The sequence below is a fragment of the Martes martes genome (assembly GCF_963455335.1).
Source record: "Martes martes genome assembly, chromosome: 6".
Classification (NCBI taxonomy): domain Eukaryota; kingdom Metazoa; phylum Chordata; class Mammalia; order Carnivora; family Mustelidae; genus Martes; species Martes martes.
The window spans coordinates 23,648,050-23,670,859 of NC_137893.1; the positions used below are offsets into that span (position 1 = coordinate 23,648,050).

At 34.5% G+C, this 22,810-nt stretch overlaps 1 protein-coding gene across 2 annotated transcripts in view; it reads right to left on the reverse strand.

Moving 5' to 3' along the window:
* Positions 1-22,810, reverse strand: part of AFG1L (AFG1 like ATPase) — a 218,417-nt gene that overhangs the window by 79,330 nt on the left and 116,277 nt on the right. For both annotated transcript variants that reach the window (XM_080807282.1, XM_080807283.1), the window contains exon 7: positions 19,792-19,850. In XM_080807282.1, the coding sequence (XP_080663408.1) occupies positions 19,792-19,850 (59 nt within the window). The remainder of the gene's footprint in view (positions 1-19,791; positions 19,851-22,810) is intronic.

Consider the following 22,810-nt stretch of genomic DNA (forward strand, 5'->3'; position numbering starts at 1 on the left):
AAAAGCAACAAGACTAAAATGTTCTATTCTTTATTACTGTCAGCTCTTATCTTGATCAGCATTTTAATAAAGATGCTTCGTTTCTAAGACAGTTTCATGAATCAGTCATAATTACATTCTGACATGCAGTGAATAGTAAAGCAAAACTAAATATCACTTCATCAACCTTTCTAACCTTTATGCAAGTATTAACTGTAAATAATTTTTACACAATCCTACAACAGAAAATCTGCATATTTCTTAGCTTTGTACATACTTTACCCCAAATGAATTTCCTGTGACCTATACCTGAAAAACACAATCAGCCATAATTATCCAGTTTTGTGAGATGTTCAGGTGTTGCCTTTCAGAGTTCAAATCAACTTCAAGTATAAAAGGCTACTTTATTCTACAAATGGCACAATATGCAAAATGGGTTAAGTAGCCAAAAGCGTCTCAGAGCATTGTGGCTTGAAAGAAGTCTATCCAAAATCAAAACGTCATAACAAAAATACGCTAAAGCAAAGTGACACTTATAAAAATAGATTCATAGATTACACATTAACACATGGATCTTGATGACTACTGCAGAAAGTCTTATCATTAAAATATGTTAAAAGAAGAATGTTAATTAGAAGGAAATCTGAGCAGTTAAAGGGTAGATTTTTTTTTTTAATGTGACACCTAACAGTTTATGGAAGAGGATGGAAACTTATCAGAAATATAAACTTACTTAGAAATACTACTCTGATATGGAGGACAGTAATGCAAACTCTCTTAACACCACCAACTCCCCTCCCCCCATTCATGATTTACTTTAGAGTTTTAAGATAGTTAACTTCTCTTTTTGGTGAAGACTTTTAAAAATATTTTTGATAGTCAAGGTGAACATAATTCAACTATCAGAATAAACTGATACTGCATTTTAGGTGATTTATTGTTTCAGGTTCTTAGAAGATTCCAAAATAAATGCAATGTTTCTCAAGAATAATTCCTGTGTTCTCAGTACTAGATACGGAGTATCTGCACACAGCTAGGTTCCCAAACCTATATTTTCACTATGTCCCTCAAATAAGTAAAGTTTACAGGAAATCTACTGAGAGATATTTTTAACCAAGCTGATTTTTAAAACTGAACTATTGTGAAAAAGGAACATATTTACCATTTTACTTTGTGTAATTGCAATTTGAAAAATAAGTTCCTTCTAAAACCAATCTAAAATCATTCTCTATATGTTTTCTTCTACATTTTATTATAAAACGACCTTCCTAGAATGTTACCAATCTGAGACAAAAAGGCATTAGCGTCTTCCCCATATGGGACTAAAAACACAAAAATGTATTAAAAAAAAAAAAGCCACACAAAAATGTATGTCTTTTATGTGATAATTTTTGCTTAACTCTTCTATTTAGCTTTCTGGATCATTATTCCTTCCTCTTATTGGAAGTGCAAGCAAAGAAGGGGAAAGAAGTGTTGATTTAAGAAAACAGATTTCCCAGAAAGAAAAAAACTGTGGTTAAGATTTAAACAAAAGCTAAAGATGGCTTCCTCCGAGCACTGATGAGGTCCGCTACCTCATTACTAACAACTGAAAACTTGTGATGCATTTTGTTTCAAGAGAATCCAAAAGTCCTTGCTATAAAGCAGACAGGGGGGTGCAGAGTCCATTCACTCTTTCTGTGTCACGACCATTATGTAAGAAGTATAAAACACTGCCTTTATGCTGCCAAGCCACAATGACTCTTCCTACATCAAAGGATTTTCACCACCAGGGTTTTTTCTTCAAAATTTATTCAAGCTAAGGGCAGAGAGACAACAATTCATACACGCTAATTACGTCTAATTATCTACTCCCTTTTCTGACCAGCTTCGGCCAGTGTTATTTGCTATCTGGATTTCTCACAACCTCCCTTTGCCCTGTCCATCCAGCCCAACAGTGAAGGCTTTGAAGAAAACAGTTGTGGCTTTTTAGAGTTTTCTCAATATAAGGTTCAAGCAAATTAAATAATCATTCTGTTAGTTTTGACACATTTATGCGTTAAATATGAGGACCTCTTGGTTAATTTGGCAAATTCCTCACATCTCTTCATGGTTGGAATCATAGTAACACCCTCTCTTATAGGAGCTTCTCCTCATGCTTTCTTTTCATGATCTAAATGAAATGTTTATTGGATTAAAGTTCTTCTCTGCAGACCTCCATGGTGGCCTATGACAAAGAGCTTAAAAGTTCTATTAATTGGCTTGAGTTTTCAGGGAGGGGAAAGGGAGAATTTGATTTCACATTACATCACTAGCCAAGAAAATTGCCACGTGTAATTAAACTAATTTATCTCATGAGTCAAAGAAACAACTAATTCATATTTAAGACACACTTCCTTTCAACCATTCTCACCATTAAAGAACTGATTTCTTCTAATTTAACCAAAAATAACTATTTATTATTCTAAGAGAATTCAAGACATAACAGTACATATTTTATATATAATACACATAAGCAATAGCTTGCTGTAGTCCCATTTGATGCAAATATATCATTTTTATATTTTACATATTACCTAAATACAAATGTATAATTTATACATTTCATGGAAAGTCTTTGTTTTCATTTTATGTAAGAATATTACAGAAAATGCAAAGCATACACTCAAAATGACTTTTCCATAGGCAGACCCTGACTCGTAGAAAGTGTACATTCTGGTATGAAGACAGACAAGAATTACATTTTAAATCCACACTACAACAAATTTATTCTAGATATCTATTAATTTCAAGAACACAGCACAAAATCACCACAACAAATAAAGTTTAATGCCTGTTACGAGAGCCAATTTGCTTAAATATATTTTCTCAAATATATATGGAATAGGCTTATGAAAATAGATTTCCTTCATTTCTCTAGCCTAACATGGCAAAATACAGGAATGTTCCGCAAGGCAAACAGTCACTTTTGTTTCTTAAAACATTAAATACTAAAGTTCAAATGAACACTTTAGTAGTTTGTGGGGGAAAGTCAGAACTCTTTTCAATTCCAGACTACTACTTTCCTATATCTTCTTTCTTCGGATCTTAAGTGATAAAAAGTTAACTCATAAGTAAAGATATTACGTCGCCCTAATGAAGGGTTAATCCTTGCCACTCTGACTCAGGTGACAACACAGTGGAGGTTAGTCAGTGGGGCTGACACTGACCTCAAAGGCTGTTTCTGATTATTTAGCCATCTGAAAGCTCCAGTATTGCAAGTTGTAATGAACAAACTGACAAATCAATTTCAACAGTAACATGAAAATTGTGGCAGGAAGAAATGGCAAATATATACTTAGTAAGTTTATAAATCCCAATGCAGGTAGTGGGCAGTCTGAGCATTAAAGTGTCTTACCTAAGGGTTATAAACAATTTTTCTAAAGTTTATAACTAGACATCACATAGGACACATTCTCAGAGTTTACTGTAGATACAAGATTTCTTGGGGAAAAAAAATCCCTCAGGAAACAAAACCAAAAGCTAATACATGGCTTTTTGTGTAAGTTTTAGATAAAGGATGCATAACAACTGAGAAACATTAACAACCAAGTAGAAGAAATGAAGTTATTACCTGAATATTAAACAAATACTATAAAAACAGTAATAATAACAAAGCTATTACTACTTCAGATTATAAAGCGTTTTTATGTGTTGCATATTTACACCCAACAAATGTTAAACCAAATCAGACTATGATGTTTTCCAAATGGACAACTCTTTATCAGAAAAATGGAAATTCATATTTATAAGACTTAATGCAGTATCTTCTTTTTCTATTTCACCACCTAACATTCGTCAAAGAGAAAATGATACTGTAGAATGCCTTGCTGACCAGCTTACAGTGTGATTTGTGATATTTCTGACCAGCATACAGTGTGATTTTGGTAATCTATTAGTCACCTAATTAATTTAATTTAATTTTTAACTCCTTTAATTTTAAATAGAAGATTTTAAATTTAATAAAGAAAATAGTTTGTTAAAGTGTTAGTGTGAATTAAAGTTAAAATACCATATTACTGATAATAGAATTTATCACTATGTGGCAAAACACTACATAAAATATTGCATGGGAACATTTCCCATGGGGGGATTATTATAGATCTGTCCATACTGTGAAACTGATTAAGAAAATCATAAAGTGGTGCCTGGCTGGTTCAGTCAGTGCAGCATGAGACTCTTGATCTTGGGATTGTTCGTTTCAGTTCCATGTTAGGTATAGAGATTACTTAAAAATAAATCTTAAAAAAAAAAAAAGAAAGAAAAGAAAATCATAAAAAGGGATGCCTGACTGGCTCAGTGGGTAGAGCATGCAACTCTTGATCTCAGGGTTGTTATTTCGAGCCCCATGTTGGATGTAGAGATTACTTAAAAATAAAATCTTTAAAAATCATAAAAAGTTAAAAAAAATTCTCCATCTGAATTTTGGAATTCTCCAAAATTTTGGAATTCTCTAAAATTCAGATGGAGAATTTTTTTAACTCTAAAATTATGATTAGCATTTATTTCTTAAAGGGCTCATTATGGAATGCATCAGACACAATGTTTTTTTTTTTTTTTTAAAGATTTTATTTATTTATTTGCCAGAGAGAGAGAGAGAGTGAGCACAGGCAGACAGAGTGGCAGAGGGAGAAGCAGGCTCCCTGCGGAGCAAGGAGCCCGATGTGGGACTCGATCCCAGGACGCCGGGATCATGACCTGAGCTGAAGGCAGCCGCTTAACCAACTGAGCCACCCAGGCGTCCCGACACAATGGTTTATTTAAGTGTGATGCAGTAGAGAGACAGATTTTTACCCAAATATACAACAGCTGTTCAAAATACCATGGATTGCTGGAATTTGGTCGGATGAGAAGAGCAGTGCTTGCCAGGCAATCTATGTATCAAGAAAGCCAATAATAATAGTCCAGTTGAAATTAACCTAAGAAATTATTCTTCTGTTCAAAATACCAATTGGTCCTCTTTTCCCTTCAACCACATGATTTTAAATAATGTTTACAATGGGACGAGATCATGTTCAATGTTTATTATACAATGAACACATATTTAAGATGTTATTTTCTTAAATGTGTAAAAGTGAAGATATTTCCAAGAAAGTTGATCCTAACAAAACTGGTATTTCTCAACTTACCAAATTATTTGAAACTGATACTGAACCACCCTCTCACCTTTTGGTTCCCCAAGCTTCATCCTCTCTATCAACCATATATAGCAAGTTCTTAAAATGCCACTTTCTGCAAGACCTACAAATGTAATGAATCTATGTGGGACACATGATTTCCATCACATAAAACAAATCGTATTTTATAGAAAAGAAGTGCTATATATGTATGTTCATTTATTTTTTTTAAGATTTTATTTATTTGACAGACAGAGATCACAAGTAGGCAGAGAAGCAGGCAGAGAGAGAGGAGGAAGCTGGCTCCTGCTGAGCAGAGAGCCCAATGCGGGGCTCGATCCCAGGACCCTGGGATCATGACCTGAGCCGAAGGCAGAGGCTTTAACCCACTGAGCCACTCAGGCACCCCTATACACATTTTCTTTTAAACACTTATCTCTCTTTCCTTTGCATGTTGTATAAATCAGGGATAAGAAAACTTTCTGTAAAAAGCCAGATAGTAAATATTTTAGGATTTGAAGGCTATACATGGCACAGCTACTTAACTCTGCCACTGAGGTGTGAAAATGGCCAAAGACAACACATAAATGAATAAGCATGAAGTTTTTCAATAAAATTTTATTTACAACAACAGGTGGCCGCCCAGATTTGGCCACTGGCTATAGTTTATATATAGATCTCTATAGAGAGATCTATAGATAGATAGATCTATCTATATCTATCTATCTATAGTATCTATATCTATCTATCTATAGATCTCTCTCTATATATCTATACTCCTGGTATAGATTATCACAGTCCCGCAGGGCCGAAATGAGACAGATGTATTTAATTTTATAGGATAGTGCTAGGTAGACACCAATACATGCTTTCACAATTATGTCTGTTCATCTACTTAGAAGAACTGCCTACGTGTTATTAAAATCACAACAAAGATTCTTTAATTCTTTAAGAATAAATCAGCAAAATCAGGACATTGTGTCACATGGTCAGTCAGGGGTTTCAAATTTGAAGCAGGTACAATAATCATAGTATTGACCACCTTTTTTTTTATAGACAGAGGGGATATTAAGTACTGTATTTTAAAAATTTACAGTAGTCGCCCTGGCTTTATCTGTGAGGGATACAATCCAAGATGCCTAAAACTGCAGATAGTACTGAACCCCATACATACTAGATTTTCTTATATATACATACCTAAAATAAAGTTTAAATTATAAATTAGGCACAGTAAGAGATTAACAACAATAACTAATAATACAAAGATCTGATTTTTAAATAGATTTCCAAGTTTCAAGTAAACAGAAGAACAGTGATCATTATTATTTTAGGAAAAGCTCAAAGAATTACTGATCACAAAATTTTAAACTGGTAATTCTCATGCTTCTGTCTTTTCCTTGTGTTTTCTTCTCCATGATGACTGCTCTTTCCCACTTTGCCTGGTAAATTTTATTACATGCTTATTTCATTTAAGCATCATTTGTTCTTTGGAAATATTCCTGATATGTACCGCTACTCCATTCAAACGGCTAGTGTGGGTTGGGGTCCCTTTTCTATATTCTTTAGCATTCCGCAGTTAACTCAATTACAGAAGTTCTCACCTGCTTATGAAAAAATTTTACTAACTTGCAGACCAGAGTAAGACAATTATTTAATCAGATTCAGGGATCATCACCAATGTTTTCTTACCAAAATATCTCCACCTACAGGTTATTAATTTTGACTTAATCTTAAAGTAGTTTGTTCAATTAGTTTCATGAGTTGTATGCTCCTGTGACACCACATATCCAAAAATATGTATCTACAGGCTTAGATTTTCATGACAACTTAGCTAACAAGAGGGCATATATTTATTTTTAACAAAGTAAAAACTATTTTATTCTATATCTACTTGTAGCAAATAAGTCTCAATCCAGCTTGATTTTTTCCCACTGATTTTCTTCTAATTAACTATAGGGCTCTTTTTTTATCCTTGAAGTTCAGTTATGCACCAGAAAAATGTATTATTCCTCTATATTATTTTTCTCTCTTAGAAATATGAATTCTGGGGCGCCTGGGTGGCTCAGTGGGTTAAAGCCTCTGCCTTCGGCTCAGGTCATGATCTCAGGGTCCTGGGATCAAGCCCCGCATCGGGCTCTCTGCTCAGCAGGGAGCCTGCTTCCTCCTCTCTCTCTGCCTGCCTCTCTGCCTACTTGTGATCTCTCTCTCTGTCAGATGAATAAATAAAAATTAAAAAAAAAAAGAAATATGAATTCTGTGAATGTTTGATCTCTGTCATCTGCTTTCCAGAGCTAGCATTTTCACAATAGTTTTCTCTCTGACCCTTCCAGCTTCCTTTTGTGTGATTTTTTCATAAGTTGGGTCTCTTCATCACTAATTTTATTTTTAGCATTTTTTATTCTTTAACTTGCTTTTTCTACGATGCTCTTCACTTTTTTAATGGGTCTCCCCTCACTTTTCTTAGCTCTGCCACCTTACTTTCCATCCAATCTTATAGTTAGTTTATCTCTGTTTTCATATTTCATTGGTACCCATAACTTCTATCATTTCTTTTAAAATACAGAAAACTTTTATCTGAAAAAGTTTCCCATTTCTTGGGGTAGTTCTTCCACAGTATAACCTTCATGTGCTTTTACTTATTAGTGTGTATCTACTTCTCCTGTCTGCTCCTGCTGCTTCCTTCCTATGCCCGCCATTCCACTCTTCTCATGATAGCCTCTGTACATATGACCTATATTCATTCCATTTTACTTTTTGCTAATTTCTCGACTTTGAATGTGAGTAGTCCTATCCATGTCTGCTGACTTCCTAAGAAGGGTAGGCAAAAATTTACCTGCTTAAAAAAAAATGGGTTTTATTATAAAAAATAACACAAGATCATTCCAGAAAAGTCTAATGTTAGAAATCTTAGAAAAGTCTAACAGAGAAAATGTAAATCATCTATAATCTTATCATCCAGAAAAAAAGTTCTAGTTACATTTTGGGATTACTTACTACCAGGATTTATTTTCCTTTTTGAGCATATTATCTCCATAATTAAGAGTTACAGATATACTCTTGCATCATATTTTTTCACCCACATTATTTGTGAGCATTATTATACATTATCAAAAGCTTTTTGAAAATATCATTCCAAGTAAGTATACTATATCCCTTCATGTGACTGTACCATCATTTAAAATCATTCCTCTAAACATAGGAAAGATGTTCCCATCACTGCTTTTTAAAATAGTTATCCTACTCATATTTTTTAAGTATCTGGAAAAAAAATATGGTTCTGAGTTTCTAAATTACAAAATATCCTGTCTTCTTCTTTACAATTAAAAGCCAAGATAATGGAAACCATTAACAAAATGAAAAGGCAACCTGCTGAGTGGGAGAAGATATCTGCAAATGATATATCCAATAAGGGGTTAATATCCAAAATACATAAAGAACTTACACAACTCAACACCAAAAAAAGCCCCAAGTAAATGGATGAAAAGATGGGAGAGAGACCCTGAATAGACATTTTTCCAAAGAAGACAAACAGACAGCCAAGAGACACAAGAAAAGGTGCTCAGCATCACTCATCGTCAGAAAAATGTAAATCAAAACCACAAATCACCTTACATCTTGTCAGAATGGCTAGAATCGAAAAGACAAGAAATAACAAGTAATGGGATGCCTGGCTGGTTCAGTTGGTAGAGGATGCGACTCTTAATCTCAGTGTTGTGAGTTCAAGTCTTACACATTGGGCATGGAGCCTACAAAAGGAAAGAGAGAAAGGAAGGAAGGAGGGACAGAGAGAAAGAGAGAAAGAAAGAGCGAAAGAACAAACAAGTATTGGCAAGGATGTAGAGAGAAAGTAACCCTGGTACACTGCCGTGGACATGTAAATTGGCAGAGCCGCTGTGGAAAACAGTATGGAGGTTCCTCAAAAAATTAAAAATAGAGGGGCACCTGGGTGGCTCAGTGGTCTGAGCCTCTGTCTTCGGATCAGGTTGTGGTCTCCGGGTCCTGGGATGGAGCCCCGCATCAGGTTCTCTGCTCAGCGGAGAGCCTGCTTCCCCCTCTCTCTCTGCCCACCTCTCTGCCTGCTTGTGATCTCTCTCTGTCAAATAAATAAATTAAATCTTCAAAAGAAAATTAAAAATAGAAATAGCATATTCACATTCAGTAATGCCACTACTGGTTTTTACCCAAAGAGAACAAAAAACACTCATTCAAAAAGTGAGTTGGGGGAAATCAGAGGACCTTAAGAAACAAACTGTGGACCTTAAGAAACAAACAGAGGGTTCTGGAGGGGTGAAGGGTGGGGGGTTGAGAGGGCCTGGTGATGGGTATTAAGGAGGGCACGTATTGCATAGAGCATACCAGAGTATGGTGCATAAACAATGAATCTTGGAACACTGAAAAAATGAAATGAAATTTTAAAAAAAGATATATGCAGTCCTGTGCTCACTGCAGCATTACTTACAATAGCCAAGATAATGGAAGCAACCCAAGTGTGCCTAAACAGATGGAAAGATAAAGAAGATGTGGTATATATACACAATGGAATATTACTCATCCATTAAAGAGAATGAAATCCTCCCATTTGCAATAATATGGATGGACCTCGAGGGTATTATCTAAGTGAAATAAGTCAGACAGAGCAAGACAAATACCGTATGATTTCACTCATATGTGGAATCCAAAAAAACAAAAAACAAACAGACAAAAAAACACAAGAAAAACCAGACTCTTAAATATAGAGAACAAACTGATGGTTGCCCTCAGGAGGGGGATGGGTGAAACAGACAAAGAGGATTAAGAGGTATAAATTTCCAGTTATAAAATAAATAAGTCAGGAATATGAGAAGTACAGCTTAGGGAACATAGTCAATAATACTGTAAAACTGCTGTTTGGTTACAGATGGTGAATACACTTATTGTGGTGAGCATGAGTAATGTACAGAATTGTTGAATCAATATGTTGTATACCTGAGGCTAATATATGTTAATTATACTTCAATTTTAAAATGTATGTTAATTATACTTAAAAAAAAAAAACTAAGAAAAAGACTTACACTTTGGTCAAAGCAGAGTATTTAGAACTCAATTTTACCTTCCTGCCATCACACAAAAAAACACTGACATAACAGGTAAAACATTTGCTATCAGATGTAATACAACGGGTAGCGGAGGATAGCAATCCCTGAGATGTAGGAAATAAACCAGGCAAGCAAGCATTACATTTCCCATCGCTTTCTTTCAGAGGCAATTTCTAGACTGTAGCACAGCAGTCTAAATGAGTTGAAGAGACAGTGACCCGAGTTTAGGGAAATTGAGGCAGTTGGTATTTGCATGAAAGAGTTCACTAAAAAAGGAAATACGCAGAGAAAGAGCTCTAGATATCTGCATAGGGAATGTCTATAATCTTTGGCTGAATATTAAACTGCACGTGCATAAGGTGAAACTTCACAAGACTGGGGAAAGAGCAATCCACACAAAGCTGGAAGACATAAGCATTCTGAACAGCCAGAGTAGAGAGATGTCAGTGACACTAAGGGGATTCAGTACAGAGCCTAGAAGGGTCACATGTAAAAGAAAGGCTAAAATAGTCTTAAGAGTAAAGGCTACTTTAGACACATTACTGAAATTTAAAAGCAAGCCTCGGAAGGATAAAGCTGATCTGCAAGAAATGTAACCACTTGCCAAAATAAACACTGAACAGCCTTAAAGAAAGTAACACTCAATATAATCACCCACAATGTCCAGCATCCAATCACAAATTATTAAATCCACCAAGAAGCAGGAAAGTAGGACTCAAAACCAGAGGGAGAAAACCAGACCACAAAAACAAAACCAGGAATAATAAAATTAGCAGAGAAGGACATTTAACAAACTGATATCCACTTCTGGGAAGATGGAGTAGATGCCCTTTCCCTATCCCTCCTGCTATGTACAATTGAAAATCCTGGAGATTATATAAAAAATAAATATAAAAGTATACTAAAAAGTGGAAAGAAGAAAGAACAGCTAGGGATCTCAAGACCTGAGAAACAAAAGAACAGTGAGTTCTCTGCTTTTCTTTTTTCAGACTTGGAGCTGAAGAAGCCAGCATCTCTGAAATGCCAATGGACATAGACAAATGAAGACCCGACAAAAGTCTGCTCTCTTTAGCGAAAGGACCAGGAAAATGGCAGTATAAGAGAAGAGACAACTTTTTGACAATAACTTTTACTGCAGCAAATGCTGCAGGGAAAATACAGATACTGTGGGTGCTACCTCCACCCATTCCAGTCAAAAGAGGAGTCTAGAAGTATACTCTCAGAAGCTTTTAGGAGGCACTCTAACCTTCCTGCCAGTAATGTCAGAGAAGACCAAGTAGGGAACTGAAACTTCCATCCCTGCCAGTCAAAAATGAGCACCCTTTCCCTCCCCTGATGACATCAACAGAACTTCTCCACCAGCAGAAACAAGGTGCATCTTCTCAACAGATGCTGAATAAAGAACCTGGGCTCCTACCTGTATCTGGCAATAAAAAGATGGTGCCTAACCTTTGTCAGAACAGTGTCCAAAAAAGCCATCTAAAACTAAAGTTTAAAGATGACAAACGGGTTCCTGGGTAACACAGTTGGCTGAGGGACCAACTCGGGGCTTTGGCTTAGATCATGATCTCAGGGTCATGGGATCCAGCCATGCACTGGACTCCCCACTCCTTGTGAAGTCTTCTTGAGATTCTCTCTCCCTCTCCCTTTGTCCCTCCCACTCAGGTGCATGCACACACGCACTCTTTCTCTCTCTCTCTCTCTCTCTCTCTCTCTCTCCCCCTCTCTCTCTAAAATAAATAAATAAATCCTAAAAAAAAGTGAAATAAAGATGACAAACAAATGGCCAATAAGCACATGAAAAGATGCTACACATCACTAATCACTTGAGAAATAGGAATCAAAACTACAAAGAGCTACGACTTTACACCTGTTAGGGTGGCTATAATAATAATAATAATAACAATGACGGGTGTTGGCGAGGATGTAAAGAAACTGAAAACCTTGTGCATTGCTGGTGGGAATATAAAATGGTACAGCTTCTAAGGAAAATAGTATGGCAGTTCCTCAAAAACTTCAATATAGATTTACATATAACCTAGAAATTCAACTCCTGGGTATATACACAGAATTTAAAAGACCCAAACCAATATTTGCACAGAAGTGTTCAGAGCAGCATTATTCACAAGAGTCAAAAGGTAGAATTAACCCCATGTCCATCAACAGATGAATAGATAAACAAATTGTGGTATATACATAAAATGGAATTTTATTTCTTAAAAAGGGATGGAATTTGACACATGATACAGTATGGATGAACCTTGAAGACATTATGCTAAGTGAAAAAAGCCAGAAACCAAAGGACAAATATTATATGATTCCATTTACATAAGGTGTCTAAAAATCGCAAATTCACAGAGATAGAAAGTAGAATGGTGATGAGCAGGAGTTGGGAGTAGAGGAGAATGGGGAGTTACTATTTAATGAGTACAGAATTTCAATTTGGGAAGATGCAAAAGTTCTAGAGATGGATGGTGGTGATGGTTGTCCAACAGTGTGAATGTACTTAATGCCACTGAACTGTACATTAAAGAATGGTTAAAATAATAAATTTTATATTACATGTACTTTACCATAATAAAAAAAATGATTAAAAAAATAAGATCCAAAGTCTTACGACAAATTATGAAAATGCTCAAGATTCCAATGAAATTCATTCATACCAAAACCCAGGAAGATCTCACACGGAATGTAAAAAGATAATCAATATATGCCAACTTCAAGATGACAGAGATATTAAAATTATCCAATAAAATTACCCTATGCTTGTGCAATTCAAAGCAGACATGAAAAAAATGCTTCAACAGGCATATGACTACGCTTGAAACAATGGAGCTTATATTACTACTTAGTAAAAAATGTCATTAAGGGGGTGCCTCAGTGGCTCAGTGGGTTTAGCCTCTGCCTTTGGCTCAGGTCATGATCTCAGGGTCCTGGGATGGAGTCCGCATTGGGCTCTCTGCTCAGCGGGGAGCCTGCCTCCCCATCTCCCTCTGCCTGCCTCTCTGCCTACTTATGATCTCTCTCTCTCTCTCTCTCTTTCAAATAAATAAATAAATAAATGACAGTTATTTCCTAAAAATGTCATTAAGGAAGTTCGGTTCACAAGCAATATTTAATAATTTCAAATCTGCATGCAACTTATAACATAGCCTCCAAATATGTAAGGTCAATGACAGAATTATCAGAGAACTGGACAAATTCACAATCATCGTGAGCGACATTTTCCATGAGCTTCGTAGTACTTGATGGGAAAAAATAATAAAAATTGGAACATTATAATAAAAAATTCTAATTTAATGGGTGTAATGTTTATATATACTAGCACAAACAACTATATTTGAATACTCACTATTTTTAAGAATATAGAGAGTATATGGGGTGTCTGGCTGGCTCAGGTAGAAGAGCATGTGACTCTTGACCTTGGGGTCATGAGGTGTCATTTTCACATAGGGTGTAAAAATTACTTAAATAAATAAAAAAACTTTTAAAGATATTTTTAAAAAGAAGAATAAAGAGAATACTTTTTTTTAAATTGCCCACATATTAGGGCATAAAGCAAGTTTCAACAAATTTCAAAGGATTTAGGTTGCAGAGACCATATCCTCCAACCACAATGCAATCAAGCACTTGTTAAGAAAATAATAACAAAAGTATAACTAGAAAATTTTTTATGTTTGTTTGGAAATTAAGAGACATACTTCCAGGTGATTCATGGGTTAAAGAAGAAATCACATGCTGAAAAAGCATTTGACAAAGTACAGCATCCCTTCCTGATCAAAACTCTTCAAAGTGTAGAGAGAGAGGGCACATACCTCAATATCATCAAAGCCATCTATGAAAAACCCACCGCAAATATCATTCTCAATGGAGAAAAACTGAAAGCTTTTCCACTAAGGTCAGGAACACGGCAGGAATGTCCATTATCACCACCGCTATTCAACACAGTACTAGAAGTCCTAGCATCAGCAATCAGACAACAAAAAGAAATTAAAGGCATCCAAATTGGCAAAGAAGTCAAACTATCACTCTTTGCAGATGATATGATACTATATGTGGAAAACCCAAAAGACTCCACTCCAAAATTGCTAGAACTCCTACAGGAATTCAGTAAAGCGTCAGGATATAAAATCAATGCCCAGAAATCAGTTGCATTTCTGTACACCAACAACAAGACAGAAGAAAGAGAAATTAAGGAGTCAACCCCATTTACAACTGCACCCAAAACCATAAGATACCTAGGAATAACCCTAACCAAAGAGGCTAAGAATCTATACTCAGAAAAATATAAAGTACTCATGAAAGAAATTGAGGAAGACACAAAGAAATGGAAAAATGTTCCATGCTCCTGGACTGGAAGAACAAATATTGTGAAAATGTCTATGCTACCTAAAGCAATCTACACATTTAATGCAATCCCTATCAAAATCCCACCCTTTTTTTTTTTCGAAGAAATGGAACAAATAATCCTAAAATTTATATGGAATCAGAAAAGACCTCGAATAGCCAAAGGAATATTGAAAAAGAAAGCCAAAGTTGGTGGCATCACAATTCTGGACTTCAAGCTCTATTACAAAGCTGTCATCATTAAGACAGCATGGTACTGGCACAAAAACAGACACATAGATCAATGGAACAGAATAAAGAGCCCAGAAATAGACCCTCAACTCTATGGTCAACTAATTTTTGACAAAGCAGGAAAGAATGTCCAATGGAAAAAAGACAGCCTCTTCAATAAATGGTGTTGGGAAAATTGGACGGCCACATGCAGAAAAATGAAAGTGGACCATTTCCTTACACCACACACAAAAATAGACTCAAAATGGATGAAGGACCTCAATGTGAGAAAGGAATCCATCAAAATCCTTGAGGAGAACGCAGGCAGCAACCTCTTCGACCTCAGCCGCAACAACTTCTTCCTAGGAACATCGCCAAAAGCAACGGAAGCAAGGGCAAAAATGAACTATTGGGATTTCATCAAGATCAAAAGCTTTTGCACAGCAAGGGAAACAGTTAACAAAACCAAAAGACAACTGACAGAATGGGAGAAGATATTTGCAAACGACATATCAGATAAAGGGCTAGTGTCCAAAATCTATAAAGAACTTAGCAAACTCAACACCCAAAGAACAAATAATCCAATCAAGGAATGGGCAGAGGACATAAACAGACATTTCTGCAAAGAAGACATCCAGATGGCCAACAGACACATGAAAAAATGCTCCACATCACTCGGCATCAGGGAAATACAAATCAAAACCATAATGAGATATCATCTCACACCAGTCAGAATGGCTAAAATTAACAAGTCAGGAAATGACAGATGCTGGCAAGGATGCGGAGAAAGGGGAACCCTCCTACACTGTTGGTGGGAATGCAAGCTGGTGCAACCACTCTGGAAAACAGCATGGAGGTTCCTCAAAAAGTTGAAAATAGAGCTACCCTATGACCCAGCAATTGCACTACTGGGTATTTACCCTAAAGATACAAACGTAGTGATCCGAAGGGGCACGTGCACCCGAATGTTTATAGCAGCAATGTCTACAATAGCCAAACTATGAAAAGAACCTAGATGTCCATCCACAGATGAATGGATAAAGAAGATGTGGTATATATACACAATGGAATACTATGCAGCCGTCAAAAGAAATGAAATCTTCCCATTTGCGATGATGTGGATGGAACTAGAGGGTATCACACTTAGTGAAATAAGTCAATCGGAGAAAGACAACTATCATATGATCTCTCTGATATGAGGAAGTGGAGATGCAACATGGGGGGTTAGGGGGGTAGGAGAAGAATAAATGAAACAAGATGGGATCGGGAGGGAAACAAACCATAAGTGACTCTTAATCTCACAAAACAAACTGAGGGTTGCTGGGGGGAGGGGGGTCGGGAGGGGGGGTGGGGTTATGGACATTGGGGAGGGTATGTGCTATGGTGACTGCTATGAAGTGTGTAAACCTGGCAATTCACAGACCTGTACCCCTGGGGATAAAAATACATTATACGTTTATTTAAAAAATAATAAATAAAAATTTTTTAAAAAAAGAAGAAATCACAATAGAAATGAGAAAATACTTTGAACTTAACAGTGAAAATACTATCAAACTTAATGAATGTAGCTATTTAAAGGAAAATAAATAGCCTTAAATGCATTTAGGAATGAAGGTCGAAATGAGATTTTTAAAAAATTAATCTCAGGAAATTAAAAAAAGAACATCAAAATAAACTCAAAGAAAGTGCAAGTAAGAGTGAAATAGGAGCCTCCCTCCTTAAAAGGGATATTATATGTAAGGGTTTGCTTTTGTTTTGTTTTGTTTTGTTTTGTTTTGTTTTGTTTTGTTTTGTTTTGTTTGAAGGGGTTATTCTAGGAAGACTTTCTACAGGAAATGTACCTGAACACTTTATAAATCCCTTCCAGTACTATGACTTTTTTCTTTTTGTAATAAATTGTGGTAAAACATACACAACATAGAATTTATTATTTTAACCCTTTTAAGTGCACCTTTCAATGTCATTAAGTACACTGACGATGTTATGCAATCATTACCACTGTCTATATCCAGAACTTTTTCATCATCCTAAAGAGAGACTCTACCCATGAAACAATAACCACTCATTCCCCTCTCCTCTCAGCCCCTGGTAACCTCTATTTTACTTTCTGTTTCTCTGAATATGCCTTTTCCAGGTACCTCATATAAGTGGAATCATATAATATTTGTCCTTTTGTTTCCGGCTTCTCTCAAATGTTTTCAAGGTTTGTCCATAATGTAGCGTATGTCAGAATTTCATTCCTTTTTTATGGCAGAAAATAACTCATTGTTTGAATATACCACATTTTGTTTTTTAATAGCGTATTAGTCTCCCTCATCATTTCTACTACATTATAACAATATTATTATTTACTAAGAGCTTTTATAAACTCTTGGGTTTTTTGTTTTGTTTTGTTTTTTTTGCAATACTCCAAGCAATAAATCACAAGTTCTTGTAGTGAATTAGACTTGTTATCACTTGGTTTATAGAGGAGGACATAAAGGGAAAAAATGGATTTCACACTGTACTTTTCCCCAAATAAATTTCTATTTGGTTTATAATCTCTTCTTTTTTTAAGATTATTTATTTATTTGTCAGACAGAGCTCACAAGTAGGCAGAGAAGCAGGCAGAGAAAGAGAGGAGGAAGCCGGCTCCCTGCTGGGCAGACAGCCTGATACAGGGCTCAATCCCAGAACCCGGGAACCTTGACCGGAGCCGAAGGCAGAGGCTTTAACTCTTTGAGCCACCCAGACACCCCTATAATCTCTCTTTTTTTTAAAGATTTTATTTATTTATTTGTCAGAGAGAGAGAGCACAAGCACAGGGAGCAGCAGGCAGAGGGAGAAGCAGGCTTCCCACTGAGCAGGGAGCTCAATATCGGGCTCGATTCCAGGACCCTAGGATTAAACCAAGATTCTCTATTTGTGTTTTAAGATTGACTTCTGCTAAATATCTCTCTCAGCTGGGCCAATTTGCAAGAGTAATGCTAGCATATGTAAATAGGCAAAATATCATTTAAATAAATATGAAACAACCTTTCCTTACAAGGAAACTACATATGCCCACCAAAAAGTTCCAGGGAAACCAGCCACAGCATATATTTATCAGGCTGTTTTGTTACATGTGAAGTCTTTTGAAGAAATGAGACATTTTAAATATTTTCTCATCCAATCTGGTATTTAATTCCCTACGAATTTTAGTTTATGTTCAATTTCAAATTTATCTCAGTTCTTATTCAGTTTCAAATTTGGATTATTTATCTCTTTGGTGTTCCTTTCCCTACTTAAAAAAAAAAAAAATAAGGGCGAAAAAGGTAAATAATTTAAATTAAATCTTGCCAATTTAGTTGCTTATTAATAATGCTATTATATATTAAAGTACAAAAAAATTACTGGGCAAAAAATAAGGTTTGTGGTTAAAAAAAAAAAATGTACCTACAAAGTTCCCTGAGAACCTTTACCTTGCTTCATTATGTGAGCCTTCACTCTTATATTTTATATATTTTCTGCTACACGAAGGTACTATTTTTAGCACCCATTTTTCTCAGCTTCCCTATTTATATTTTGATATCTATATCTACCAAATCACTTTGGATTCCCAGCATAGAGAAAACACTACAAATTTACCTTCTCCCCAAATGTAAAACATGAATGCAAAGGGGAAAAAATACTAACAGCACGAATCTTCAAAGAGTACTTTGCCTTAAATCTATAAATATCTCACAGAAATTAAAAACGTCTGGGAACTTAAAATTGGTCAAGGAAATACATGCTTTAATTCTCCTAAGTATAGCACAGGGAATAAAGTTTGGCACCAACAACATCTTCAAAAATATTGTCTGACTATATCTTTAGAATATTTGAAGAAAAAATATTCTTCTCGTTTTTAAAAATATTTATTTATTTGAGAGACAGAGAGAGAGAACATGCACGTGTGAGCTGGGGGGAGGGGCAAAGAGTGACGGAGAGTATTTCCAGCAACTTCCCACTGAGCGCAGAGCTGATGGACTCAATCCCAGGACCCTGAGATCACAACCTGAGCCAAAATCAAAAGTCCACACTCGACCAACTAGGCCATCCAGGTGCCCCATTATATGCAATGGGGCATATAATTACATGCTTTCTTCATAAGAATTTTTGAGGTTATTGGGTTTTAAAAAAATAATACAACTTTATCCCTTCTTCAGTTATATTGCTATAGACTGGGAAAAATATGTAACTGAGAATTATGGGAATTATATTTTGGCACACATGCTTCTTTTTGGTACATTTTTGTTTGGTACTTCATTTTGCTTTGTGTTATAGATATTTGTGCATGTACTATATGCCCAACTAGAATATAAATGACTTATAAGTAAGAAACATAGCCTATTTCATGATTGCATTACCCATCATGCTTAATGTAGCACTTTGCACATAGTAGGTTCTCAATAAATACTGGTAGGATATAGAATTATTGAAAAATTGTATAAAAAATATTTAAATTAACAGTGAAAAAGGAGGTTACTTTATTCCTAATCAGATTGTAATGAAGACTATTTCAAACTCTATGCAGTGATGATACACACAAATATTTAAACTATTTATGTGCCTCAACTTGACATAATTTCATGATAACCTGATGGCAATCACATTTAAATATATTAGAATATTTTTGTAATAATGCTACTCTAGAATAGCAACTTTAATAGCTGAGAAAACATGTTAAAGACCATTAACCTGAAAGAAACAGAGAACACTAAACATTTTTTTCAGAAATCAATGTATAAGGTTAAACATTCCACTATAATATTTATGAGTAAACCTCAAATTAAAATTTATAAATGCAAACTATCAAATGTTTCAGTTAGACAATAATTTAGATTATATTTTATAATTCCTCCTGTGTACACATTGATGAATACTATATAAAAAAACATTCTTTCTTCTTTAATGTCTTCAACTGTAACTATCTAGTGTCAAAATTAATTTTGCTTGAATGCAAGGCCATGGCAATGCTATAAAAGCCCTTAATTATCAGTGAATATGGTATTAATCAGTGAACACAAGTAAGTGATTTTCCTTACCTTTAGGACAGCAATGAATGGTACGAAGTTAGCTCTTTGGAGTCCATTTTTATAGAGATCTGAAAGAAAAAATTGTTATTAGTTTTTTATTTAGCCTAAATCTAATGTTAGCTCATATCTCAATCTAGAAAATAAAGCTTTCTATTTATAAAAAAGATAAACATGCAAAAGAAAAATAACCAAAATTGATTTCTATTCTGGTACTACACAAAATTCATTATATTCTTAATAAGAAGAAGAATTGACAAAATTATGAAAGAAAATCAAAAGACATTCAATCAAATTGGCTTTGAACTGTGGTTTAAAAAAAAGTAATAAAAGAATTTGGAAGAAATCACAAATAATCCTAAGTCAATAACTCAACATCAGATATTTTTTAAAGTATTTAATATTTCAATATACAGAATTTTACTGGGAAAGGAATTATATTGCCCTTTATCTCAATCTATAGTAAAAATTCTCAGTACACAATTAAAAATGTGTAACAAGATTAGCCTTTTATGAAAACACATCAAAAGACAGAACTATGCATGTATTTGTATCAAGATTACATATTTAGCATAAAGGTAAATGACACTAAGGCCACTCTACTTTAAGAGAAATTACCTAAAAATTAAAATTCCATTCTCAAAAGTCTATACATTTAATAGTTATGAAATAATAAACAGCTAGTATTTTTTGCTTTAGAATATGCATGTGTCACAGTGCATGTATGTTCAGACATATCCACACACATGAACACACACTGTCAAGAGCAAAGAAGTGGAAAGAGGTAGCAAATTTTAAGCTTTCCATATTTTTCATCATTTTCTCTCTTTTTTTTTCTTCCTTAAAAAAAAAAAAAGACTTGGAATTTTATTCAAGAGATTGTAATGTTATTGCATATAAAGCATCCCTTTTAAAAGTAAAATCCAAAGTAATGAGATTTTTTTTAAAAAGAGTATAAAAATGGGAACAGTAAAAAGTCTTCTCAAAAATAAAACCCGTGAATTAGGTTATGTGTCTTGATTTTTTTTTTAAATATGCTTTAGACTTTCCTTCCTATATTTCCTTGTTTAGAGAAAATTTGATGACTGAGATAGACCTCAACTGCCACATTTACTTATGGAAATAAAATATGGTCATTAGGAAACATTTATTCTCTTTAGAAAAATATTCATCATAACATCATTACAGTGTAGAATGTATTTGCAAAGCTCTTTGGTTAATTAAAGACAAGAGGCTTTAATTCAGTTACATTTAATATATTTATTTAGGGATATTACAAAAGGTAAGATAATGTTGGCCAGGCTATTGGAATTTTCAAATCCAAAATGAGATCTTTCCTTTCCTATAATCAATAACCTCAAATGAGTAAATAGGTAAAATGCAGGAAGTGGATTATTAAGTTAGATGTTTTCATAATCTTCCCTAATTATTAGGTTGTTGGGGAAGGTACAAAAAACACTACTGTATGATAAGAGTTCACAGCCATGATTGCTAATAAGTGCTAACATTCGAAAATAAAATATTCTTATTTTATTTATTTATTTTTTAAGTAGGCTCCACGCCCAACATGGGGCTTGAACTCATGACTCCAAGATCAATAGTCACATGCTCCACTAACTGAACTGGCCAGGTGTCCCAAAAAATAAGACCGTTTAAATACACTCAATGTTTACAGCAGCTTTATTTGTAATAGCCAAAAACTGGAAGCAGTCAAAATGTCCATCATTACATGAGTGGATAAGTAAACTGTGGCTTTTCTGTATAATGAAATACTACTTAGCAATAAAAAATAGAAACCATACACACAGCAAAAGAGATGAAACTCAAAATAATTATGCAGAGTAAGAGGCCAGACCAGAAAAAAAAAAAAAGGTACATACTGTGTGATTCTAATTATATAAAACTCTAAAAAAAGCAAACTAAAGCTACAGTAACAAAGCAAATTGGTGGTTGCCTAGAAAGGGGGTCAGCAGGACAACAATGACCAGGAGAGATGAAAATAAGGAAAGAAGAAAGTTTGAGTGTGATGGAAATATTCATTGTATTGACTGTGGTGGTGATTTCACAGATATAAACACATGCCAATATTTTTTAAATTGTACCTTTAAATATGTGCCATTTATTATATATCGATTATAGCTCAATAAGTTCTTTTAAAATTTATTGGGGAAAATGCCAAAGTGAATATCGAAGAACACTGTGTTCATATTACACTAATAAAAGTTTATCTATATTAAGGTAACGTTTTGGTCTCACTTACAGAATAATATCTTTGTTATGTACATATAAAGCTCTGAGATGTTTAACTTAACAAATGTGTACCTTTCAGTAGGTTCATGACAATGAAAGATGTAAAAGGCCCACTTGTAATATTCTTGACTGAAAGTTTCCACTCATCAGCGAAGGTAAAATCAAATAATACCTTTCAGTCTTCAAGAGTTAATTTTTTAAGGGGTTAACTTTAAAAACACTCTGCCTTTGTAAGGATATAGAATCCAAACTTTATGGTCTAAGAAGTATTTTCTAAACAGAATTCTAAACAAAATTCATTTGGCTTGAAAACCTTTAGGTTTTTATAGGACACTTAAGTGAAAAAGAACTGTACTCATTAAATTGAAGAGTTTTTTTGCAATTCAAATATTATGCTAATTATCAATGCAATAGATCTATCTCCTGAAATGTTACTTAGCTACCATTTTTTTCATAGTAGTTGTTTAATATTCTTTTTCTCAGACATAAAGATTTTATAATACAGTTATATCAACATTTGTCATTGTTTACTAAATACTATTTAAAAATTCAGTAGAAGTTCTTGCCTACAATTTTTTAATGATCTCTAAACAGAGTTAAATGAGCACTTGGTCATATAAGAGAGAGTACCGAAATTACGGCACATTCATTTTTCAAGACTGGTAATAAGGACTTCTACATTCTCCACAGTGAGTAACTATAATAATACTTACAGATGAAATACATGCAAAGAGGATTTTTAAAGTAATTACAAGGACCTAAATACTTTGGAGATGTACAT